Genomic DNA, 26,752 nt, shown 5'->3' with positions numbered 1-26,752 from the left:
TCCATGAAGCTGGAGACCTAGTGCTGCACATTGCATCTCCTACACCATATCTAGTGCTACAGCTCTTGCCAGATGAGAGAGCCACACTGCAACTTTCTCTAAGGGGCCCTTGTACTAAACTGCGGTGAAAGGGGGCCTGCACAGCTGTCAGCGTGTGTTTTTGACGCACGCAGAGGGCCCCCTTTTACTACAGCGGGTAAAAGGTTGTCCATTTTTGATGAAAAGAATGGCCATGCGGTAAGTGAACCACTTACCGCATGGCCATTTTGGTGGGGAGCCCTTATTGCCAGTGGCGTAGGAAGGGCGGGGCAGTGGGGGTGGTCCGCCCTGGGTGCACGCTGCTGGAGGGTGCAGAGAGCAGCCACGCGCCTGTTGGCTCCGCTGGTTCCCTGCTCCCCCTGCCCCGGAACAGGTTACTTCCTGTTCCGGGGCAGAGGGAGCAGGGAGCCAGTGGAGCCGACAGGCGCGCGGCTGCTCTCTGCACCCTCCAGCAGCCAAGAATGCATCCGGGGGGGGGGGCTTGATGCGCCGGGGAGGGGGTGTCATTGCGCCGAGGGGGCTTGATGCACTGGGAGGGGATGTCATTGCGCCGGGGGGGGGGATGTTGTGCTGCACCCTGGGGAGACGGACGCCACTGCACCCGAGGGGGTGTGCGCAGCGGCGATCCGCCCCGGGTGGCAGCTGACCTAGGATCGCCACTGCTTATTGCCACCCATGGAGATGGTGGTAGGGGCACCTGCGCTAACCTGGCGGTAACCAGGCAGCGCACGGCACTGCCCAATTACCACCAATTAAGTTCCAGCACTACAAAAATCGAGAAAATTCCTGTAGCACCGCAAATGGCGTACACTGGGGGTGGGAACTACTGCCAGTCTCCTACGGCAGCCTGGTGGTAGTTCTGGATTGGCACATGGCAAGCTTGTTGCCGTGCGCCAACCCTTTACTAGACGGGCCCCTAAATGAACATTAGTTATCTGTAGATTTTCAGTTCAGTCGATTTATCTCCTCTACTCTGCTTTGCATTTCACAGGAATGGTTCACCGTTCTGGAGCATTACCACAGAACAAGTGCTACTATTTCTGACCTGGTCATAGGGAACGAATATTTCTTCCGAGTCTTCTCTGAAAACATGTGTGGACTCAGTGAAACAGCAACCAGGACAATAAACAGTGCTCGGATTGAAAAGGAAGGTTCGTCAACAGTGATACCTTCACTCTTTTATTGACAGAAAATTCAACCTCCTTTAGCTATTATTATAAAACCTCTTTGACATACAATTATCAGTTTAATTTGGTTTAAAAATTATCTTATGTACTTATTTATTCATTTTTATATTTATAGTCTGCCAATGACAATAAAATATACATAAAATCAAAATGACACCTCATGGGTAAGTGCTTCCCCCCTAAATGGTTGTGCGGTATGTGGTTCACTTACCGCAGGGCCATTTCTTTACAACAAAAAAAAAAGATGCAGCCTTTTACCCGCTGAGGTAAAAGGGGTCCTCAGTGCACATCAAAAACACGCACTGATGCTAGCGCAGGTCCCTTTTTACCGTAGCTTAGTAAAAGGACCCCTCACTGCATTTTCATTTTTGCTGTTAAGGTGCACTAAGTGCAAAAACTTAGTGCATTTTAGTTAAAAGGCCCCCTAGTTGCTAATACCTGGGGTGAACTGTAAAATAACACATCATAAGAGTAGCCCACATTGACAACTTCCCCCCTAAATGTTTTGATTTCAAATGTTTTTTTAATCAAGGAGATCAGAGTTCCAAAAGGAACTTTAGAAATAGTAATACTTGATGTACATTTTTCCTAGGTAAACCCTACAAACCTCCAGATTACGGAGACTTTAATTTCACTGAGGCTCCAAGGTTTACTCATCCATTAATTACCACGGTTGCCGTTGCTGGTTACAATGCAACACTCAACTGCAGTGTCCGTGGAAATCCCAAGGTATGTTAAATTATTACTTATTTATTTATTTATTTATTTATTTATTTATTTATTTATTTGTAATGCTTATACCCTGCACTTTCCCACTCACTAGCAGGTTCAGTGCGGCTTACATAGTATATCAGGTTAACAAAGTAACATAGAGTGGATGCAGCTGTAACATAGTAAGTAAAGAGGTGGCCGTTTAGATGTGGATAGATAAGATGGGCAAGAAAGGAGGATGGTAAAGGTGGGGGAGTGGGAGGAGGGTGTATATTGGGATCAGCGTGTTGTTAAGTATGGGAGGGATAGGAAGAGGGATGTGTTAGAAAGGATTAAATAGGGAGCACATTTCAGGTTCAGTCTTCATAGTCTGATCCGGGTAGCGCAGATGGACTCATAGTCTAAGTCAGGTCATTTGTGTAGGCTTGCTTGAAGAGGTAAGTTTTTAGCAGCTTCCGGAAAGGTAGATGGTCATTGACTGTTTGAATGGATCTTGGTAAGGCATTCCATAGTTGGCTGCCTATGACGGAGAAGTTGGATGCGTAGTAAGTTTTGTGCTTAAGTCCTTTGCAATTGAGGAGATGTAAGTTGAGATAAGTTCAAGAAGATTTTGAGTCGTTTCTGGCTGGAAGGTCAATCAGATTGTTCATGAAACCTGGGGCTTCTCCGTAGATAATCTTGTGAATCAGGGTTTGGACCTTGAAGTAAATTCGTTCAGTAATAGGGAGCCAATGAAGCTTTTCACAGAGAGGTGTTGCACTTTCAAATCGCGACTTACCAAAAATAAGTCTGGCTGCCGTGTTCTGGGCGGTTTGAAGTTTATACCCCATGGAAAAGTTCCCTGGTTACTTTGTTGATATTATACCAGTGATTTTCAACCCTTTTCATCTCACGGCACACCAACAAGGTGCAAAAATTGTCAAGGCACACTATCAGTTTTTTAAGGATATGTATTTTATCGTTTAACACACGAGTTTTACGATTGTGTTTAAAGATAATCATCGTGTTTTCTTTATAGTTGTATAATTTTATTGAAGTCACAAGTTGGCAAAAGGGCAACAATACACTTCAAAGATAACGAAATTAGCCACAAATAACATTCATTCAAAGCAAATACCCCCCACCAGGGGCGTATCTGCGTGGGGCCACAGGGGCCTGGGCCCCCGCAGATTTCGCCCTGGACCCCCCTACCGCCGTCAACCCTCCCCCACCTACCGCCGTCACCTACCCCCGCCGAGGTCCACTTCCTCCAGTCCGGTGCCTTTAAAAGTATTACTTCAGTGGCAGGGGACCCCCAACCCCTGCCAGCCAAGCCGAGGTCTTGTTTTAAGAAGTTCTTCCATCCTCGTGCTATTGAAAACTGCCTGCCTGCATCCCTTCCAGTTTCGGACTGAGTCTGACGTCACAGCACGTTGACGTCCTGCACGTACAATGTGCCGCGACGTCAGACTCAGTCCGAAACTGGAAGGGATGCAGGCAGGCAGTTTTCAATAGCACGAGGATGGAAGAACTTCTTAAAACAAGACCTCGGCTGGGCTGACGGGGGTTGGGGGTCCCCTGCCAGCTGAAGTAATATTTTTAAAGGCACCGGACCGGAGGAAGCGGACCACGGCGGGGGTAGGTGACGGCGGTAGGCGGGGGAGGGTTGATGGCGGTAGGGGAGGGTTGACGGCGGTAGGGGGGCGGCGGCTGGGGGGGCTATAATGTGCCCCCTCACTCTAGCCCCTGCCCCCCCTACCACCGAACCTCAGATACGCCCCTGACCCTCACCCCACCCCCACCCACCCACCACAGTGCTGGAGGTGATCACATCCCTTCACTGCATCCAATGTGTAGGTCAGTAGGCCTAAATTCTTTTATAATAGACTCCCACCCCCGTAATCAGATCACACCAAATGGACACAATCTGAATATCACACAATTTTCACTGTGTAATAATCTGATTAAAATTTGTAATGAGAACTAGCAAAGAAACACACGCATCAAACCCAAGGACTCACTATAATTGAGCCAGTTAGCAAAGTGTTGCCAAGTTAAAGTAGATTTAGTATGAAGGTTCCATTGGCTTCTTCATGGTATCTGGATACATAAGCTGGGGAATTTAGCCTGTCTGTTTTTCCTTCACTTTTTTTTCGGTAGCGGTCAGCGATAGCGGTCGGTGGCAGCGGGCAGCAATTCAAACAGCCTGCTCGTGCCAACTTGAGCCCTCTCTCTGACGCTTCCTGCCTATGCGGAAGCAGGAAGTTACATCAGAGAGAAGACTTGGAGGTTGGCGCAAGTAGGCTGTCTGAATCGCTGCCCGCTGCCACCGACCGCTGCAGAGGAAATCTTATAATGCCAGGTTGCTGACTGGGGACGGGACAGAAGTGACCGAAAACTCCCATAGAATACCTGGGGAGCAGCCGCCAATGTGCCGCAGCACACCGATTGAAAAACGCTGTATTATTCAAATATGATATATCATGTATAAACATGCAATATTCCAGCTGCTACTAAGCATTATTACTGTCTATTTTCTATTAACTGCTACATACAGCAGATGCTACAAATGTTCTAATTTATTAAACTCTAGAACTATAGTAAATTTTGAAACTTTCATTTACATTCTTCTTACATTGTTACTGTAAGTAAACAATAAACTATTGATTGGTGGGTGGTAACACAGAAATCACTTGCACACTGGGCTTTGTGTAAGACATTAAGGGGGAAGTAATCAAGTTTATCACATTGGTTGTGTTTATGCTTATGTTTGATCATTTTACTATTGTTACGCTGTCAACAAAATTACAAGTTTTATGTTAAACTGTATCTGCTGTACACCTCTTTGGATGAATCCATTTATAACAGTGGTTAATAAATCTCAATAAAAAATAAAAACCAAAGGGCGTCTTTTACTAAGGTGCGCTGAAATTGTGGGTGCGCTAAATGTTAGAGATGCCCATAGGAATGCATTGGCATCTCTAACGTTTAGCATGCCCACAATTTTAGCGCGCACCAAAACCGTGAGCGCACCTTTAGTAAAAGACCCTCAAAGTGCGGTAACAGACGAGCTTTTACTGCACCTTGATTTACCACGGGAGTCAGCAACCTGACTACTGTGGTATATGAATAATGCTGCCTCTGAGCCCCCTCGCCAGAAATGTTATTCAAGCAGCCCGGAAACAGTGGACTTCAAAGCTGTGGCCCACTGCTCCTGAGCCACACCTTACAGGGACCACCAGAGCTTCTCCCCTCCCTGATCATGCACCCCTCTCCTAATCCAAGCACCTCATCCCCTATCCATCCCCCACCCTCCTGATCACATCCTCAACTCCCTCCCCCGATCAAAATACCCCATTCTCCAAAGCGCCTCCCACCCCCAAAAGATCATACCATTATTTTGGTTGGTGGTCCAGTGGTCATCCTGCAGGAATGTTGTAGTATCATATCAAACATTATGAGTTTATCTTGTTGGGCAGATTGGATGGACCGTACAGGCCTGTAGCTGCTGTCATCTACTATGTTACTATGCCCTGGCCAGTGTCATCTTCAAAATGTCACTCCTAGTGGTAGTCTCGCACTACCACCACTAGGTGGTCATGTTTCCTTATATGGAATGGGCAAATAATGCAACTTAAAGCCGTAACGCAGCTTCATAGCTTCACCCTAAGTGGTGATCTACCTTCAACTATGAAGCACAGTGAATTTTTTCTGACTGCATATGAGCAGTTATTGTGCTTAGCAAATGGCCTGTCTTAAATGAAAATGGCTTTTGGGAGAGTCATTTTCAAAGCCATTTCCACTCATAAAGCAGTTCTTTACCTGCATAATTGTCTCTTACAAACTTGCCCATCCAGTATGCGGGAACACTTACTTACTAGGAGTCCCTGTATGTAAATTTACCTATTGGTTTTGAAGAGACATTCCTGAGGGTGGGCTTTATATTTATGCACATCATTTTGAAAACTCAAAAGCACATTTATATTTTAATGCAGAAAATCTGTGCATCTTGAATAGCAGGTATAAATGTAAGTGCATAGGGTTTTTTTGTTTTTTTTTGTTTTTTACTGGTAATTTTCATAGTGGAGGTATGCACATACTTCTGCCTTGAAAATTCAGTAAACTTCACACAGAGAAATGACCTGCCCTCAAGAATCACAGCATTTTTCCATTGCACAGAACGTTTTGATTACATATTGTGTATAATACCAGACAATATTGATGCTAGGATGTAGCTTAAAATGTCAGATAAGTGTATGCTTTACAATCTGCTCATTTTGTATAATGAAATTCTACAAATTCTGCAAACTACTGGTTAATATATTTTGGGTTTTTTTTCTTTTACTTTTTATACATAGCCCAAAATAACCTGGATGAAGAACAAAATCATTATACAGGATGATCCAAGATATAGAATGTTCAGCAACCAGAGTGTCTGTACCTTGGAAATCCGCAAGCCAAGCCCTTATGACGCTGGCACATACACCTGCAAAGCAGTCAATAAACTTGGGGAAGCAGAGGTTGATTGCAAACTAGAAGTCAAAGGTAAAGCTTTCATCAGAATCTTAATCCATCTTCCTGCTGAAGTTTACAGGTAGAGTTCATAGGAGCCCTCTCTCTAAAATGCACCAAGCAGCCAGTGAGTAAATTAGCATGCATTGTTAGCACACAAGCGCAGTAATCATTACCACATTGGCATGACAGCATGTGCCAATTCACACATAGTTATGAGGTGAGAAATGGGCAGGGAGTGAGCCTGGACTGAACATTGTAGTTGGCACACGGTATTTTACCATGCACTATCACTATAGCAATTAGTGCTAAAAAGGAGGTAATAAATGCATCCATTTTACCTATGAATAGACTTATAGCATCGTAAAGAACTTTGCTGATCGTCCCTCCAGATCAGTCCAGAAGTGTGGGTATATGTTCTCCTACCAGCAGATGGAGACTGAGAACCACTGATTTGTGATATCATCCTATAAGTATTCTGTGCAGCCCTTTGCCAGCCAGTATTTCTCATGTCTCCAGCAGAGGGTAAGTGAGCTATTTTATGCAGCCTGGTTTGATCTAAGTTAGGTGCTAGAGAATCTCTCAGAAAAAAAAGAAGAAAAGAGGGATTAATTGAAGTTAGGGCGATCCAGTGTGAAACAAAGCTAGGAATGGTTCCACTGCTTCTTAAAGCCTGAGGTGCTAAACCCAGGTGTCCTGGGTCTCTCCCCCTCCCTTCACTCCTAACAGGAGAATGTAGACTGCCTATGCCTTGGTCCTCCTCCCATAATTTTGGGATAGGGCCCTTGAGTGCCCAATCTTGGCAGACAGACAAGCAATTAAAAAAAAAGAGGTATAAAAAGAGAGAAAATAAAGGCATTAGGAGCAGAGTGTGGAATGCAGGTTTGCTGACAGTCTCCCATGATGAGGGAAGGTGGAATATGCTGTCAGGGAAGACGTAGGTCACGAGAAAGAGAGGCCATGCACACTACAGGCAAGCTGGCAGAAGGTTATAAATGAGCCTTCTAGGAGCATGGCAGCAAAGGGAAAGAGAAACTGTCATTGCCTGGGGTGTAGCAGCTGCTGCATGGTTTTGATGGAAAGCGGCCGGTATCAGAGAGCTGCAAGGAGGCTTGTGTGGGAGTGGCTCCTGCAGTAGCAATGGTAGGAGTTAAGAGAAATTGTGGTAATGCTATGTTCTGCAAGGTTAGTGAGAGACAGAGTGCTGACATAGCGGGGGACCCAATTTTGGAGGTAACCAGCACCATCTTGCCTACTGCCGTGTTAGGGTCTGACCAGGAGAATCCTCCTGTGTTGTTGTCTATGGAGATGCAGGATGTTGTTGCCGGGAGCAGCAGTAATGAGCTGGACCCTTGTACAACTCAAGGATTTTCTCTAGAGTTTGTCCTATTAATGCAAACTTGTCCGAGCTTTTTCTATTGAGAGCCAAAAACACATGCATGCTTATGCACACTCACACTCTCTGAGAATCACATGCTCACGTACTCTCTGAGAACACCCAATCTCTCTCTTTCTCTCATGTCCGCTCTCCAGCCTTCACCCAGTCTCTTTCTCTCTCTCTCTCGTGTCCCCACTCTACAAGTAAGTGCCTAAGTTCACTTGCTTCAATGCCAATATCAAAACTGATCATATTATGATCACTGTTACAAAAAAAAAAAGGGTTCTGTCCCATTTTGGACCTCAAGTAAGTGAACAGGTTCTTTTGAGCTCAAGGTTCAAGAGAGAGACTATCAGATTACTGATTGTGACAGTTAATCAGTGGAGTTTCTCATTTCTGTGGACCTGACAGTGACCTATTTACACATTCCTATTCAGCCAGAGCACCAGCATTTTCTATGGCTTGCAGTCTTGGGCCAGCACTTATAATTTTGTGCTCTCCTGTTTGAGTGTACTATGGTGCTAAGGACATTACCCAAGATCATGTTGTTGTTGGAATGGGTGCTGATCTCATCAAAGGTCCTGGAATATTTGGGGATGCTCTTTGACACCCAGCAGGGGCAAGTGTTCCTGACCAAAGAAAGGAGGCAGAAGTTGTGGCTCCAACTCAGAGGATTGCTCTGTATAGTAAGGCCAAGGGCCTGGGATTATCTGCAGGTCTTGGGGTTGATGGCAGTGGTCCTGGAGCTGGTGCCTTGGTTCAGGGCCTACCTGCAGTCCCCTAAAGAGAGTCCTATTAGTCATCCCAGTTTCACAATACGAAGTTGGTGTTACCCCTTTTGTAGAAAGTGAGGAACAGTCTGGCAGGTTGGTTGTGGTCTGAAAATCTGGACTGAGGTATGAGTCTGGAGACCCCCAATTGATTAGTGTTGATGACGGATGAAAGTTTCCATGGTTGCGGTACTACCACTAGGATCACATTTATTCATTGTGTTCCAGGAAGATGTCAACCTCTTATAATGGTGTCCCTAGTGGTAATATCATGGTACTATTGCTAGGGATCATTTTTTCTAATAAGGATTCTAATGGTAGGACAGCAAGACCACCACTAAAGGTACCATTTTGGAAGTTAGCACTAGCAAGGGCAGGAGTGACTGGGTATTGCTTCTGCCCAGAGACCCACTATACCAGCAGGTATGGGCCAGTATGCCTTTGGGGGTGGAGGGGTCCTTAGGAGGGTAGGTTAGTTGTGATTGGGAAGGTTGAGATCTAGGAGGTAGGGGTCTAATCAAGGGGGTTGTGATTAAGGGGAAGGGGTCTGATCTGGGGGTGCAGATGCTGCCTGGAGGGGGGACATGTGAGCGGTGGAGGATGTAGGTGCTGCTTGGGAGTTGGGGAGACAGCACGATTGGCCCTTTAAGATACAGCCCAGAAGCATCGGGCTGCACTTTGAGGCCTGATGATCCTGGGATGGTAAAATAGCCCCTGGTTTTGGCTGAGGTTATTTTTCCAGCTATGATGTAACTTGCAGTATTCACCAAAAGTCACAATGTATAATTTACATAGTAATGAAGTATTGAACATACATTTACACATTTTGTATCAGATCTTACTACGTAGCCTGCAGTGACTAAGTTATCACTGTGTTATGGAAATTTAAGTCACGTTAGTGTGCTTTAACATATGTTAAAGGATAAATAACAAAGCCCTTTTACCAAGCCATAGTAAACACTAACTTATGTTTACCGCAGCTTAACATGACATAGCATGGGGCACGCTGATGTGTCCTGTGGTAAGGTAGATATGTGCGCATGCTACCAACACGCTAAAAAATGGTCGAGGGGACATGTCTAGGGGGGTGGAGAGTGGGCATCTCTGTGCTAACCAATTAGTGCAGCCACATTGCCGCACGCTAAATGATTAGCCTGTGATTAGCATATGAGCCCTTACTGCCTATAAAATAGGTGGCAGTAAGGCGAGGAGTGGCCTAGTGGTTAGAGTATCACTCTTGAAATCCAGAGGTGGCCAGTTCAAATCCCACTGCTGCTCCTTGTGATCTTGGGCAAGTCACTTAACCCTCCATTGCCTCAGGTACAAACTTAGATTGCAAGCCCTCCTGGGACAGAGAAATATCCAGTGTACCTGAATGAAACTCACCTTGAGCTACTACTGAAAAAGGTGAGAGCCTATTGCTTTACATGTGAGTGATCCACGGTTTTCTTTTGCATGCACCGTAACGCTGCGGATGTTGCTGCTGCATTGACCTTTTGCACTGCTCCAGGCTTCACATCCAACTTGCTCAGAGAATTGAGTCTTATATTATGACCCCTGAAGCAGGCGGCTGCGTCCGCTGAAACACGGCCCAAGTCGGGTCTTTCTGGTGCTTCGATAAAGCTGCTTGAGATTCATCTCCCTAGTGGATTGTCATTGTGTCATCCTCTACTCCTGTTGCGGTTCCTTTGGATTATCGTAGAAAGTATTTTTCCTGCTTTTGCTGTGGACAACATTAGCAAGTGGCCATTAATTCAGAAAATGGAATATTGGCCATTTTCTGGCTGCACTAAAAATGGCCTTAGTGTGCAGGAAAGACCCTGTAAGGGCGCAGTAAGGTCATTTGTTGCTGCAGCTTTGCAAAAGGGCTTCAACGTAACTTAGAGCCCTGACACAGCTTGATAATTTCCCCCCTTAAATGGATGAGTTATGAGCATAGCAGTTGAATATCACTTCCATCCTCATTAATTTTGGCTCCACCCCTGGAACGACCCAGCCCCACCTCAGATTGTATGGGTAAATTACCCAGCCTAAATGTATCCTTTCACCAGCTGCTGATCTACTATAATAAAACTCACCCTCAACGTTCTGAGGACACTGACGTCAGTGAAGCCAAGCCCTGACTTCCTTCAAAAAGGTTCGAAGGTTCGTGGTGGTGAAGCCACCAAAATCGCTTCGGGCCCTGCCCTCGAGGGCGGAGCAATGGCAGAACAACAAAGGGGTTGGCAGGGAGGAAGACAGGGAGGCGGGGGGGGGAAATCGCTCCGGGCCCCGCCCTCGCATCAAACGTCATGACGTTGGGGGCGGAGCAACGGCAGAACAACGAAGGGGTTGGCCAGGGAGGGAGGGGGGGGTGTTGGCGACGAAAACCTTGCTAGCGCCCGTTTCATTTGCTCTGAAACGGGCCTCTTTTACTAGTTTTCAAATAATATTCATTTCTGTCCCTGTCTTTGATTTCCTATTTGCTTTCATTTCTCCCCTGTTTTTACTTGACTAAGGATTAAAAAGATCATACTTTACCTATCACTGGGATCATCCAATTAATGCTCTGCTCGTGTATTTTTTTTTTAATTATTTAAATTTCTTTTTATTAGTTTTCAATACAAAGATAAACAAGAGCTCACAACAAAACCACAGATAACACTTTACAGCAAAAAGTAACCCTGGAGCTCACAGGTGAAAACAACTATCCATGTCTAGGTTAAGATAAAAGCAAGAAAAGAGAGAGGAAGAGTAGAGGGGAGCTGGAGGAGCCAAATCAGAGTGTAGAGCATGCAAGAGACATGAGACACATCAATATTTAATGCGTATCACTGTACAACGTTGAAGTGAGATACAAGCGGTAGCCATTTCTCCCTATAACACACAACCCGAGGAGACTGCTTAGCAAGGTGTGATTCATGCTTGTATATTTGAAGCACTAAGTTCCACCATTCCTGGAAGGTGGCTTGCTGTAAGGGCTTCCAATGCGCTAAAGATACCATGGTGTTAATCAGAGACCCTTCACTGTGAGTCAGCAAACTTCTATAGCACTGACCTCTAAGTATCACAAATTTAAAAGTGATTGAGCCAGGAAGGCGAAAAATGTCTACCAACTGTGACCAGACTTCTAACAGTATTGCCAAATGCATACACAGTCAAATATAAGGTGCTTTAAACTGCCCACTTGAGACAGACAAGACCAACAGATATTAGGGTTGGAGGGAGCAATAACATGCATCTTATAAGGCATCCCTAAAGATCTATGCTTAAAAAAATACAAAAACTGTATAGTGGAAAAAGAACTGCTCTGCTCGTGTATTAGCAATTAAATGCCTACCATGTGTTTTTCTTTCTTTCTCTCCCTCAGTTTCACAATAAGGATTTGTGAATGTATATTGTCATCTCAGGTAAGCTTTCACATGGTCATGGCGTATGAAGCTTATGTCTGTCATCGGAAGTCATACGATGTTGCCCATGAACTATGGCGTGATTTTCATTACGGGGGGCTTCCAGGTGTTTGCAATAGTGGGCAGGTTCGGGGTTTTTTTCCCACTGCTCTAGTGCTATATTAGTTCACTTGGGGCTCTTTTACCTCGAGGGGTTTCCTAATAAATAGTCTGGTTCTGGGTGGGGGGTAGTTGAGGTAGGTTAGGTTTTGGGTGTTCCTTTTACAGTGTGTACATATATAAGAGGGGAGGACAGTTTTTTAACCCATACGGTTTTCTCATTTAGGATGAGTTTTTTCGTTTGGGCTTTTTTTCTGTTCTCCTTTCTTAAGGGGAACCAATGATAGGAATTTACTCCAGTATATACAAGGATTTATAAATACCGTGGTATGGTCCCTTGTTGGAGTTTTGAGGTTCCATTGGTTAGATAAAGTTTGTAGAGGTTCGATTTTTCCTCCTGTTTAAGGGACACTTCAAAACTTGCTACATTTCTATTTCTATTTCAAGCTCCACTTAGTAGTTTGTGATTTTCATTATGCAATGTAATGAAAATGGAGTTCATTTTTAGAAACTGATATCATGAAAGCAATCTAAACAGCCCAGAATACTGCTGCCAGACTCATATTTGGAAAAACTAAATATGAAATGCAAAACCCCTAAGAGAGAAACTTCACTGGCTCCCACTGAAGGAACGCATTGCGTTCAAGATCTGCACAATTGTACACAAAATCATTCACGCAGACGCCCCAACCTACATGCAAAACCTTGTGGACCTACCTCCCAGAAACGCCACAAAGTCATCCCACAAATTTCTCAATCTGCTCTTCCCCAGCTGTAAAGGACTAAAATACAAGCTGATGCATGCCACTACCTTCTCATACACGAGCACGCAGTTATGGAATGCACTACCTACAGACCTGAAATCAATCGACGAAATAACCAACTTCCGCAAATCTCTGAAGACATATTTCTTCAACAAGGCCTACAAAGAGAACCTATAACCTCACTAATCCACTTCACCAACACACCCAGCTATGAAAGTCCACCTTCTATATTTAACCCTATCACTTCCTTCCTTCCTTCTTTCTTCCCTTACTTAATCTCTGCCCATCACTAATTGTTCTGATACCCTGTAATGACAATGTCATAACAAAACTATGTAAGCCACATTGAGCCTGCAAATAGGTGGGAAAATGTGGGATACAAATGCAATAAATAACAATAATATATTTAATTGAATGTGCAGGACTAATGGTTCATGACTAATTTTATTTATCACTCCTGAACAGGATCTCTTTTATGTGGCACAACCAGTCTAGTTGTAATCAAAAGACACCTTAGTCAGAAAGAACCAGGTAAATAAAACCAAAAGAGCATGATTGATGCATTTGGTTTATAGATTTCCTCAACCTTTTCAATTATTCATTTATGACCTAGTCTTTATCATCTCAAAACACAACAATGTACCCCTGAGGTAGGCATTCGCCAAATTGTGGCCGTGTTGGGTCTACATTGAGGGGCATAATTGAACGAAAACGTCTATCTCCATGGGCGTTTATCTCCGAGAACGGGTCCGTGAAGGGGCGGACCAAACCGTATTTTCGAAAAAAATAGACGTCCATGTTTTATTCGACAATTTGTGGGCTGGGCGTTTTTGTTTTTCAGTGATAATGGAAAATGAAAGCGCCCAGCTCAAAAATGAATAAATCCAAGGCATTTGTTCGTGGGAGAGGCCAGGAGTCATAGTGCACTGGTCCCCCTCACATGCCAGGACACCAACCGGCCACCCTAGGGGGCACTTTTACAAAAACAAAAAAAAAAAGGTAAAAAAGCGCCCAGGTGCATAGCACCCTTCCCTTGTGTGTTGAGCCCCCAAATCCTCCTCAAAACCCACTGCCCACAAGTCTAAACCATTACTATAGCCCTAAGGGGTGAAGGGGGGCACCTACATGTGGGTACAGTGGGTTTGGGGGGGGGGGTTGGATGACTAAGCATTAAGCAGCACAATTGTAACAGGTAGGGGGGGGGGTGGGCCTGGGTCCACCTGCCTGAAGTCCGCTGCATCCCCTAACAACTGCTCCAGGGACCTGCATACTGCTGCCAGGGAGCTGGGTATGACATTTGAGGGTGAAACATCATTTTTTGTGGTGGGAGGGGGTTAGTGACCACTGGGGGAGTCAGGGGAGGTCATCCCCGATTCCCTCTGGTGGTAATCTGGTCATTTAGGGCACTTTTTGGGGCCTTATTCGTGAAAAAACAGGGTCCAGGAAAAGTGCCCTAAATTCTAGCTACAAACGCATACTTTTTTTCCATTATCGGCGAAAGGCGCCCATCTCTCCTCGGCCGATAACCACGCCCCAGTTCCACCTTCGCCACGCCTCCGACATGCCCCCATCAACTTTGTACACTTCCGCGATGGAGTGCAGTTGAAAACGTCCAAAATCGGCTTTCCACTATACCGATTTATTCGTTTTTGTGAGATAAACGTCTATCTCCCAATTTGGGTCAAAATCTAGGCGTTTTTCTCTTTCAATTATAAGGTGGATTGTGTTTCAATAAAGCATCATAGTTGCCATACTGGTGTTTGCTCTCAGACCCACTGAGAGGGGGGGCAAGGGGGTAAGATTCTCCCTTGCCCAGCCTCCAAGGTGGGCCTGCAGGCAACACCTCCCTACCCCCATTCCTCTACTGCTGCAGCAATAATCGAGAAGGAAGGAAGACTTCCTGTGGCAGACAGAAGGCTAACTCAGTATCCTGCTCTTGTGCCTGGTTATAGCATTAATTTTGCTCTGCCGGCCATGGGTCCTTCTTCATGCCGCATCCCGCCTCCTGTGAAGTAACTTCCTGTTTCCACATAGGCGGGACACAGCAGAAAGAAGGACCCATGGCCAGCAGAGCAGAATTAATTTGATAAACCAGCACAGGAACAGGAGACCGAGCCATCCTTCTGCCTGCCACTGGAAGCCTCCCTTCACACCCAGGGAAGCAGCAAGGGGCCAGGCACAGGACAGGAGTGAAAATGGTGTTGCGGTGGTGGCAGGGTGGTGGCCCTTAAGGTTGTTTGTCCCAAGCCCGACTTTGTCTCTCGGTGACTCTGTTTGCTCTTTTGGTTGTATTTATCCAGTTTCTCCTGACTGGGGTATCTTTTGATTACTACTGGGGGGTTGGTTTGCTTCTCTTTGCCCTGACAGCCAGTCTAGTTTCCAAACATGCAAATGGTTCAGTGGAGTTTAAGAGACCAAACTCTGTATCCTTATTGAGGCTATTCTGGAGTTACCTTAAGCTTGTTCTTGAGACCCTCCAGATGTTTATGATTCCTGATGCAAACATTTCTCATCGAAACACGGACCTGTGTCAAGTCCATCCATTATTAAGATGGACTTGGGAAAATCCACTGCTTATTTCTAGGATAAGCAGCATAAAATCTGTTTTACTGTTCTGGGATCTTGCAAGGTACTTGTGACCTGGACTGGCCACTGTTGGAAATAGGATACTGGGCTCGATGGACCTTTGGTCTGTCCCAGTATGCCAAAGCTTATGTTTTTATATTGATTATTTTGATGCAGAGTTGTATTGTTCTTGATTTTAAGCCTTTTGGCCTTGTTATACAACAAAATAGTTTGCCGTTACCCTCTGGTAATCCTGTCTGTTGCATTTGGAAGACCAGGGGCCCACCCCTACTCTTTCGCATTTGCTGTTTGACTACTTAAGTAAGGGTTTTTTTCTCCTTTTTTTCATTTTTCTGCCTGCAAAAGAAAGTAAACGTGAAGATTCTCAGAAGCAGAATTTCGTTCAAGCTATGTGCATTGGTCCATAAAATTTGGTTTGTCACCGTCCTATATAATTGAACTCATTGATTTAACTCCACGCAATACTTCTGAGTCATCCAGAGAATATTTCATTTTACATTTCCCCAGTTGCAGAAATGTATCTTACAAAACAATCCACAATGTTCATTTTTCTTATCAATGCACCAAAATCTGGAATTCTCTTCTTAAACAAATTAAATATACTAGTGATTATGGGTTATTTTTATTGAAAACGTACTTTTTTAGCTCAGTCTTCAACAATGTTAGAATGCAATACTGAATATTATTTAGTTCCTTATATTTCACTTCTTCCTGATGTCCCACTGAATTTGCCCCTATCACTTTCTATATACTATTTTTATGATGTATTCTTCAAATGTAACTCGAATTTATCTATTTTCTTTTATGTTTATATTGTAAGCCACATTGAACCTGAGTTCTATGTGGGCTATTGTGGGATTGAAATGCCATAAATGAATAAAATAAATAATTAAAGTGCTTTGCTAGTCTTCCATCCAATACAAGACAGGCAAGTCTGGCTGCAGAAATATTTATTTTATTTATTTATTGCATTTGTATCCCACATTTTCCCCACCTCTTTGCAGGCTCAATGTGGCTTACAATACATCATGGATAGTGGAAATGTGAAGAGTGTAGACATTTGGTGTTACAGAAGGATTTGGGTTACATGGTAATGGAATACATACTAGTAGAAAACAGAAGGCATTAATTTACATTCAGGGTATGTGTGGGAGTTCCACATGACTTGGTCTTTGTGATAAGTCTTGTCGAAAAGATGGGTCTTTAGCAGTTTCCGGAAGTTGGTCAGTTCATAGACTGCTTTCAGGTTACGTGGCAGTTCGTTCCAAAGTTGTGCGCTCATATAAGAAAAGGTTGACGCGTGCATTATTTTGTACTTTAGACCTTTACAGTTGGGGACATGGAGATTAAGGAATGTGCGAGATGATTTTTTAGCATTCCTGGATGGTAGGTCTATCAAGTCTGACATATAGGCTGGAGCATCGCCATGGATGATCTTACAGTGGGGGAAATAAGTATTTGATCCCTTGCTGATTTTGTAAGTTTGCCCACTGACAAAGACATGAGCAGCCCATAATTGAAGGGTAGGTTATTGGTAACAGTGAGAGATAGCACATCACAAATTAAATCCGGAAAATCACATTGTGGAAAGTATATGAATTTATTTGCATTCTGCAGAGGGAAATAAGTATTTAATCCCTCTGGCAAACAAGACCTAATACTTGGTGGCAAAACCCTTGTTGGCAAGCACAGCGGTCAGACGTCTTCTGTAGTTGATGATGAGGTTTGCACACATGTCAGGAGGAATTTTGGTCCACTCCTCTTTGCAGATCATCTCTAAATCATTAAGAGTTCTGGGCTGTCGCTTGGCAACTCGCAGCTTCAGCTCCCTCCATAAGTTTTCAATGGGATTAAGGTCTGGTGACTGGCTAGGCCACTCCATGACCCTAATGTGCTTCTTCCTGAGCCACTCCTTTGTTGCCTTGGCTGTATGTTTTGGGTCATTGTCGTGCTGGAAGACCCAGCCACGACCCATTTTTAAGGCCCTGGCGGAGAGAAGGAGGTTGTCACTCAGAATTGTACGGTACATGGCCCCATCCATTCTCCCATTGATGCGGTGAAGTAGTCCTGTGCCCTTAGCAGAGAAACACCCCCAAAACATAACATTTCCACCTCCATGCTTGACAGTGGGGACGGTGTTCTTTGGGTCATAGGCAGCATTTCTCTTCCTCCAAACACGGCGAGTTGAGTTCATGCCAAAGAGCTCAATTTTTGTCTCATCTGACCACAGCACCTTCTCCCAATCACTCTCGGCATCATCCAGGTGTTCACTGGCAAACTTCAGACGGGCCGTCACATGTGCCTTCCGGAGCAGGGGGACCTTGCGGGCACTGCAGGATTGCAATCCGTTATGTCGTAATGTGTTACCAATGGTTTTCGTGGTGACAGTGGTCCCAGCTGCCTTGAGATCATTGACAAGTTCCCCCCTTGTAGTTGTAGGCTGATTTCTAACCTTCCTCATGATCAAGGATACCCCACGAGGTGAGATTTTGCGTGGAGCCCCAGATCTTTGTCGATTGACAGTCATTTTGTACTTCTTCCATTTTCTTACTATGGCACCAACAGTTGTCTCCTTCTCGCCCAGCGTCTTACTGATGGTTTTGTAGCCCATTCCAGCCTTGTGCAGGTGTATGATCTTGTCCCTGACATCCTTAGACAGCTCCTTGCTCTTGGCCATTTTGTAGAGGTTAGAGTCTGACTGATTCACTGAGTCTGTGGACAGGTGTCTTTCATACAGGTGACCATTGCTGACAGCTGTCTGTCATGCAGGTAACGAGTTGATTTGGAGCATCTACCTGGTCTGTAGGGGCCAGATCTCTTACTGGTTGGTGGGGGATCAAATACTTATTTCCCTCTGCAGAATGCAAATAAATTCATATACTTTCCACAATGTGATTTTCCGGATTTAATTTGTGATGTGCTATCTCTCACTGTTACCAATAACCTACCCTTCAATTATGGGCTGCTCATGTCTTTGTCAGTGGGCAAACTTACAAAATCAGCAAGGGATCAAATACTTATTTCCCCCACTGTATGTACTAGGGTACATACTTTGAACGTGACGCGTTCTTTGAGTGGGAGCCAGTGTAACTTCTCTCGTAGGGGGTTTGCACTCTCGTATTTTGGTTTTCCAAATATGAGTCTGGCTGCCGTGTTCTGGGCTGTTTGGAGGTTTTTTTTTAATTTTATAATAAGTTTATTAAATCATAACAATACACCACAGAAAATGCAACAGAACAAAACACACAATATGATGCAGAGTGCTGAGTTCTAACCTAAAATTAGTCCATATTGGATAGAAAAAGGTCTAAAGACTTCCATTTGCGGATAGCTGATTTGTGTCCAGACAGGGAGAGTACTGCAGATTGCTCATATTTTTTATAAAGCAGAATCCAATTCCACCACACCACCACATTCACATGGGAATTATCCTTCCAGTGCAAGATGACCAGTTTTTTGAGTATTTGCTCTTTGCAGCCAGCGTAGAGTGAGTTGACTGAATAGGCAAAAGAAACACAAAAGCTAGTTTAACACCGGAATATGTTCACTGATAAAGAGAGAGCAAACAATTACTGCATTTTTTTGACTTTCATTTGTTTTCTTTATTCAAAATACAGGCAGTCTGACTTTCACTGGACTAGTAATGCTGGGTGTGCAGCCTTCTATATTCGACTCTGACATGAAAGAATTGAAAGCAAGCAAGCAAACCTTAGAAGATGTTAACAGGTCCAGCCATTTGCCTTTTTTTTTTTTTTTTTTTTTGCTGCAGAATCGGAAACCGACAACCACAGTCCTTCAGTGCTTTTTTTTCTTTTCTTTTTTTTTTTTTTAATTTTTGTAATATCAACCCCCAAAACTCAGTGTTGTCTTTTCCTTTCCCCCTTCTGTTATTGAAAATCTGATGTATGCATGGATTGCTTTTGGGATAAATAAAGAAAAGGTCAACTGCCACATGTTTTTGTTTGGTATTGTGTGTACAATAAAGGGAAAACGAACCGTAGACTAAGTATAATACGTGTTCTCTGCATTAAATTCTACCATGCACAGGGCCCCTTTTACTAAGCCGTGGGAGGCTCTATGTGTGCCCAACATGCGCCAAAACGAACTTAAAGCCCGCCTCTACGCGCATCTGGAAAATATCTTTTACTTTTGGATGCGCGTAAGTCCTTACCGTGCAGATTCCTTACCGCTAGGTCTATGACAGGCGGTAAGGTCAGACACCCAAAATGGACACACGGCAAAGTTGATTTTGCCACACGTCCATTTTCGGCAAAAAAAAAACCTAAAGGCATTTTTGGTACGTGCGCTGAAAAAATATTTCAGCGCATGGCCAAAACCTACGCCTAAACTATCACAAGCCACTTTTTCCTGCGGCTTAGTAAAAGGACCCCATAATTTAGCAACAAAGCACAGTTGCATCAGTGAGGGTTGTGGTAAGGTAAATTAGCAGCACTTTCAATGGTTCAGTTTTCAGTTTACTTTTTAAAAGCTGCATTTCCCCACCCCCACCCCCTACCCCCATGTTGTCTTACTTGCAGTTTGGTTTTCTCTTTTGTTTTCTTTTGTCTTCCTATTTTGAAAGAAGTAGGCAATTATATTATAGTTGCAGTTCTGTTGTTTTCTTTTTAATTATCCTCCTTGATCAGTTGTTCGTGCTGTATTCATATTTGAAATACTTTCCTGGTAGGGTTAATATGAGCTTCCGATGATGAAGAGAAACACATCATCACAATTTATTTAATTCTATTAAAGTAGGACTCCTAAGTAACAGATATTTAAAAAATGTAAATAAACTGAAACAGGACATTACAAAGAAACCTGGTTATGTAAAGAATAACCATACAGCTACTTGAGTGTTTCAGTGTATTGCTTATTGGTATATGTGTCTTTTTCATAACTGAACTGTACTTCATCAGTTGAACCTTCTATTAAAATATGATAACCAGGAATTTTCCCTCCTTGTGTTATCACTAGAATACCGTAAATCTATTTAGGAGAAAAGTTATCAATAAAGGCTACCGTTAAGATGGATCATTTTATCACAACTCATCAGGGCTTTTTTTTGAGGGGGTACTTGGGGGTACTGAGTACCGGCACCTTTTCCACTGTCTGCTAAACTTGACCCATGGTTCTCGTATTTTAATGAAAGAGCTCAGCTTCTACATACAAATTCTGCCTTGTCATAGATTCTATGACTGGTTGCAGGGGTCCTGGCTATTGTAGGGTGGGTCCCTCAATGATCACTCCACACCTGAAGGGTGGCCTGGCATTTGAGTACCGGCACCTTTTTTGCTAGACAAAATGCACTGCAGCCCATCTTAACTGTAGTAGTCCATGGCGATAACGTCTTCCCTTATTGTCTTTGACAAATACAGGGGTCCTTTTACTAAGGTGCGCTGAAAAATGGCCTGCGCTGGTGTAAATACGTGTATTGGACGCACACAGGTCCACATTTCAGCACGCCTGCAAGAAAGGCCTTTTTAAAATTTTTGCTGAAAATGGACATGGAGTAAAATTAAAATCTGTGCGCGCCCATTTTGGGCCTGAGACCTTACCACCACCCATTGATTTAGAGGTAAGGTCTCACGCGTTAACCAGGTGGTAATCATCTGCATGCGTACTACACTGCCAATTACCGCCTGGTTAGCACCACACGGTAGAAAATAAAAAAATATTTTCAGGCGCGTGTATCGGACACGCGTAAAAAAATGAAATTACTGACTGGGGCATGCAGTAGCCGGGTGGTAGTTCAAAATTGACGCACGTTGGAGACGCATAGGTGCCAATGCGCCTTAGTAAATGGACCCCACAATGCCACCCATATTAAAGTTTCAACTTGTTAATGTACTGCTTAAGTACCACTTGGTTTCTTTTCTTAAATAAGTATGAGCCCGTTTTAATGGAAGCATTGAGAATGTTTCAGTGGAAAAGTTCTATTCACGGGGTTATGAAATACTGTGGAGGGTGGACTCAGGACAAATCTAAGGAGGAATTTCTTTGTAGATGGAAACAACGGATGTAAGGAAGGTAGAAGGGGTGAAAGTATGAATGCATTTCAAGGACACGTGTGAAAAGCACAGAAGAATCTGGGCAGAACCAGAGATCATGTAGAGCAGGGGGGTTCTCAGAGAGAGCTGCAAAATAATTCACAACGAATGGTCATAAGATACATTTGTATAACTTCAAACTACGAACAAAAAATTTTGTGTAGCTTGGTAACTCTGAAAACCAAACTTGTTTGTGAGATTGCTAGAAGAAAATAGACAATTTTTTTTTTTACATTTATATTCCACTTTATCCCAAGCAAACGGGTTCAGAATTCAGTAGCATCATAGGAGCAATGAGACAGGCCTTATTATCATGTTCTATGGAAGTCAAGTATAACATATCCCATTAAAGTGTGGAGGAGTGGCCTAGTGGTTAGTGTGGTAGACTTTGGTCCTGGGGAACTGGGTTCAATTCCCACTGCAGGCACAGGCAGCTCCTTGTGACTCTGGGCAAGTCACTTAACCCTCCATTGCCCCAGGTACAAATAAGTACTTGTATATAATATGTAAGCCACATTGAACCTGCTTTGAGTGGGAAAGCACAGGGTACAGATGCAACAAAAAAAATCCATCTTATATTTGCAATGTCTAATCTAGGGACGGCAATATAATTAATATCTAAAAGAATGATTAGCCTGAAAAAAATTAGATGTAATCAGGCCATTGCATTTGATTTCTAAGGGCTCCATTCAAAATCCCTATGCTTAGATAATTTGGATTTTACCCATGTGAAACACACAGTTGTGGCATCTATGTATCCATATGCATCAACAATTAGGGCCCTGTTCACTAAGGTGCACTAGCGTTTCTAGCGCATTCTAAAAATTAGCACGCGCTGATCGTGCAGACGCCCATAGGAATATTATGGGCATCTACATGGTTAGCGCATGCTAGTGTTTAGTGCACACTAAAAAACGCTAATGTGCCTCTAGCGCGGCTTAGTAAACAGGGCCCCTAGTATAAGACAGGGGCTCTTAACCGGTGGTGCCTGAACAGAAGAGGTCAAACAAGGTGCAGAAATTGGTCTTGAAATCTGAGCAATTTATTGAAACTTTCTAGACAGAGCGAAGGCAGTTTTTAGGACAGTTACTGGTGGTATAACTGTGAACTACTGTGATTTTAGCAACATGTTAGCAGTTAGCACTGTTGGTGGTTAGCAATTAGGGGCCCTTTTAATAAGGTGCACCAAAAAAATGGCCTGCGCCGATTGACGTATGTGTTTTGGGCACACGAGCTTGCCTGCAAAAAAGGCCTTTGGGGGGGGGGGGCTGAAAATGGACATACGGCAATATTAAAACAAGCGCGCGTCCATTTTGGGCCTGAGACCTTACCGCCACCCGTTGACTTAGCAGTAAGGTCTCATGCGTTAACCGAGCAGTAATCATCGGTGCATGTACACTGCCGATTACAGCTGGATAAGCGCCACGTGGTTGAAAATTTCTACCGTGTGTTCTGGACGCACGCCAAAAATAGAATTACTGCCCGGGGCATGCGGTAGCCGGGCAGTAGTTCTTAGGTGCCTAAGCGCCTTTGTAAAAGGGCCCCTTAGTGACATAACTAGCTGTTAACATGATGGATTTGCCGCTCTCCCTGTCTTGGGGGTCAGAGTGGACGGTTGCCGCTATCTACCACAATGAGCCACAACCTCCTCAACCTTTGGAGCTTGCACGGGTGTTTAACAGCATTTGCATGGACCATTTTGGACTCCTTTATCTCTACTCTTTTTCTTTCTCTCTACTCTAATTACTTATCAAACATAAAAATGGCAAGTGACCGACTCACCTGCAAATGCGCAGTAGAGACTTCCCTCTCTGTCCCGCCCTCGCGTCAAGACGTGATGATGTCAGAGGGCGGAACAGAGAGGGAAACGGAGTCGGACTGTCAGACGCTGCCGCTGCAGCCTGGAAACGAACATCACGCGCACCAACCTCCACCCTCCGCCCTCCTCTGTATCGGGCCCCCTGCACTGACCTGACAGCGCCTCTCACCTCTGTGTGGAAGCGCTGCAGGCAGCAGCAGAGCGATCTGCTGCTGCCTGCAGTGCTTTCACACGGAGGTGAGAGGCGCTGTCAGGTCAGTGCAGGGAGCCCGGCATGGAGGGGGGAGGGAGCAGTGGCGAGGAGGGTAGCTGGAAATCTCGTCCGTTTTAACGGGCTTAACGGCTAGTCTATTTAATATTGTATTTGTTTGTTCACTGGATTGGCACTAGCCATTTCAGTCTCTTGTAAGCCACTTTGAGCCTGCATCTTGTGGGAAAAGGTGGGGTATAAATACGATAAATAAATAAATAAGAATTAGGGGTTACAGAGGATGGACAGACTGGATAGGTCATATGGCCTTTATCTGCCGTCATGTTTCTATGTTTCTATAAGTGGACATTTGGAGGTGTGAGGGGTTCATTGATCAGTTAAAGGGGCGTGGGAACCTGGTGTAAAGTTTGCATGCGTGACCATATACCCTTATTTAAGTGGCCATGCACACCGCATACAAGGGAGTGCAGGATCTGAGAAAAAGAATGACGGTCTTTGGCCCTGCTCCTGTCAGTACTCCCAATCTCTGCTGACCAACAGAACCTTTGGGGTGGAGGGGATGGATTGAGAGCAGTTAATGAAGGAAATTTGCCTCTCTACTATGCTTACAACATGCATTTCCCAACTAATTTGTTTAAATGGGATTGTGGTTTTAGTGAAAAAGTGCTTGAGTAAATGCTAATGTGTTTATGGACAATGGTAGAACACTTTGCCACTAGGGAAATCTAGTTTAGATTCCGGGGCTAAGCTTCTGATCTGTGAGGAGAAGGTGTGTCAACCATCACTAGATCCGACAGGTAGAGGTCCCACTTAAAGCGACCATATCAGTGTAGTTCAAAAGGAACTTCAGTATATGGTCACGGGTCAAAGACTGACACTGTGATGGCTGGCAGAGCTGGGAATGGGATATGGGAAGAAATGTTTTGATAGCTGTGTGTGTGTGTGTGTGTGTGTCACACATACTCACATGGATTAAAGAATGGTTTCAATGGTACAATGTTATGTTATTTCCATTAATTTTTATAATTTAAGGGGAAAAAGCCATTTTGCAGAATACCATAAGTGTTCCACTGCATTTGTGTGACTGTAAATGTTAAATTTTACTATATATATATATCCTTAAGTTAACATTTCTTCCTCCACACTTTTGACAGTAAACAAAAATGTTTACATTAGCACACACATGTACTAAACCAGGTACAGTGATACCTCAGTTTTCGTTGATAATCCGTCCGAAAACAATCAACGAAAACAGAAACAGACGAAAACCGAGGCAATTATTTCCATACGAATCAATGTAAATCCAATGAGCAGGAGAACGCATGGGTTGCCCTTTGTTTTCGCAAAATTAGCAGCGAAAACCGAGGCAACTAACGAAATCTGAGACAAATTTTTCACTGAAAAAATCAACGAAAAGCGAAACCGATGATAACCGAAGTCAACGAAAACTGAGCTTTCACTGTATTCCCAAAGCTATCCTGAGGAACCCCCAACCAGTCAGGTTTTCAGTCAATGTGCAAGGAATATGTATGAGATCATTTTGCACGCAATGTTCATTGTAGATATCCTGAAAACCTGACTGGCTGGGGATCATCAAGACCTTGGGAATCACTGTAAACCTGGCCTCCGAAGTATATGTAATCAATAAATTGTACAATATATACCACATTATAGTATATTTTAGTTCTAAAGATTATTTTGTATTTTAAATGAACTTGTGCCTGTTTGGAAGGTAGTGTATGGGTTTTTTTTTGAATGAACAATTTGTTCTTATGGCTAAAACTATTGTGCAAAAGTACGTAACATACAAGGTTTCCGATGATGTAAAGCATGTAATTTAAATATGCATATTATGTACTCTTTCTTCTTTGAATAAAACTGTGAAAGAGTAAATTCAAATTCTGCTGGTCAACAATAATTACCAAGGAGAAAGGAGGATCTGATGTTCACTGCTTGTGTACAATTTCTTGTCTTCTGTCACAAATCTCAAAAAAGGCGCTCACGGTGATTTTCTTGGCGTCTAAACTCACTCTCCCTCCTCTCCAAAAATACCTCCTCCATAATTTTAAAACAATATGTAGATACAGTCATCATAGGAGTGGCCTAGTGGTTAGGGTGGTGGACTTTGATCCTGGGGAACTGAGGAACTGAGTTCGATTCCCACTTCAGGCACAGGCAGCTCCTTGTGACTCTGGGCAAGTCACTTAACCCTCCATTGCTCCATGTAAGCCGCATTGAGCCTGCCATGAGTGGGAAAGTGTGGGGTACAAATGTAACAAAAATAAAATAGATACTATTGGAGATTCTACATGGAATGTTGCTACTATTGGAGATTCTACATGGAATGTTGCTATTCCACTAGCAACATTCCATGTAGAAGGCTGCGCAGGCTTCTGTTTCTGTGAGTCTGACGTCCTGCACGTACGTGCAGGACGTCAGACTCACAGAAGCAGAAGCCTGCGCGGCCACATTGGTGATCTACAAGGGCCGACTTCTACATGGAATGTTGCTAGTGGAATAGCAACATTCCATGTAGAATCTCAAATAGTAGTAACAATGGAGGAGTGGCCTAGTGGTTAGGGTGGTGGACTTTGGTCCTGGGGAACTGAGTTCAATTCCCACTTCAGGCACAGGCAGCTCCTTGTGACTCTGGGCAAGTCACTTAACCCTTCATTGCCCCATGTAAGCTGCATTGAGCCTGCCATGAGTGGGAAAGTGTGGGGTACAAATGTAACAAAAATAAAATAGATACTATTGGAGATTCTACATGGAATGTTGCTACTATTGGAGATTTTACATGGAATGTTGCTACTATTGGAGATTCTACATGGAATGTTGCTATTCCACTAGCAACATTCCATGTAGAAGGCTGCGCAGGCTTCTGTTTCTGTGAGTCTGACGTCCTGCACGTACGTGCAGGACGTCAGACTCACAGAAGCAGAAGCCTGCGCGGCCACATTGGTGATCTACAAGGGCCGACTTCTACATGGAATGTTGCTAGTGGAATAGCAACATTCCATGTAGAATCTCAAATAGTAGTAACAATGGAGGAGTGGCCTAGTGGTTAGGGTGGTGGACTTTGGTCCTGGGGAACTGAGCAACTGAGTTCAATTCCCACTTCAGGCACAGGCAGCTCCTTGTGACTCTGGGCAAGTCACTTAACCCTTCATTGCCCCATGTAAGCCGCATTGAGCCTGCCATGAGTGGGAAAGCGCGGGGTACAAATGTAACAAAAAAAAACAACAACATTGTCCTCTTGTA

General features: G+C 44.0%; 1 protein-coding gene across 4 annotated transcripts in view; it reads left to right on the top strand.

The window, feature by feature from the left end:
• Positions 1 to 19,365, top strand: part of MYBPC1 (myosin binding protein C, slow type) — a 163,153-nt gene extending 143,788 nt beyond the window's left edge. For all 4 annotated transcript variants that reach the window (XM_030215276.1, XM_030215275.1, XM_030215274.1 and 1 more), the window contains 5 exons: positions 1,031 to 1,190; positions 1,819 to 1,955; positions 6,275 to 6,461; positions 11,926 to 11,965; positions 19,032 to 19,365. In XM_030215276.1, the coding sequence (XP_030071136.1) occupies positions 1,031 to 1,190; positions 1,819 to 1,955; positions 6,275 to 6,461; positions 11,926 to 11,936 (495 nt within the window). In that variant the 3' untranslated portion in view covers positions 11,937 to 11,965; positions 19,032 to 19,365. The remainder of the gene's footprint in view (positions 1 to 1,030; positions 1,191 to 1,818; positions 1,956 to 6,274; positions 6,462 to 11,925; positions 11,966 to 19,031) is intronic.
• Positions 19,366 to 26,752: the final 7,387 nt, after the last annotated feature.

This window comes from Microcaecilia unicolor, chromosome 9 (genome assembly GCF_901765095.1).
Source record: "Microcaecilia unicolor chromosome 9, aMicUni1.1, whole genome shotgun sequence".
Lineage (NCBI taxonomy): Eukaryota > Metazoa > Chordata > Amphibia > Gymnophiona > Siphonopidae > Microcaecilia > Microcaecilia unicolor.
Note: the sequence above shows the minus strand (reverse complement) of the source record. Positions and strands in the feature narration are given on the sequence as shown.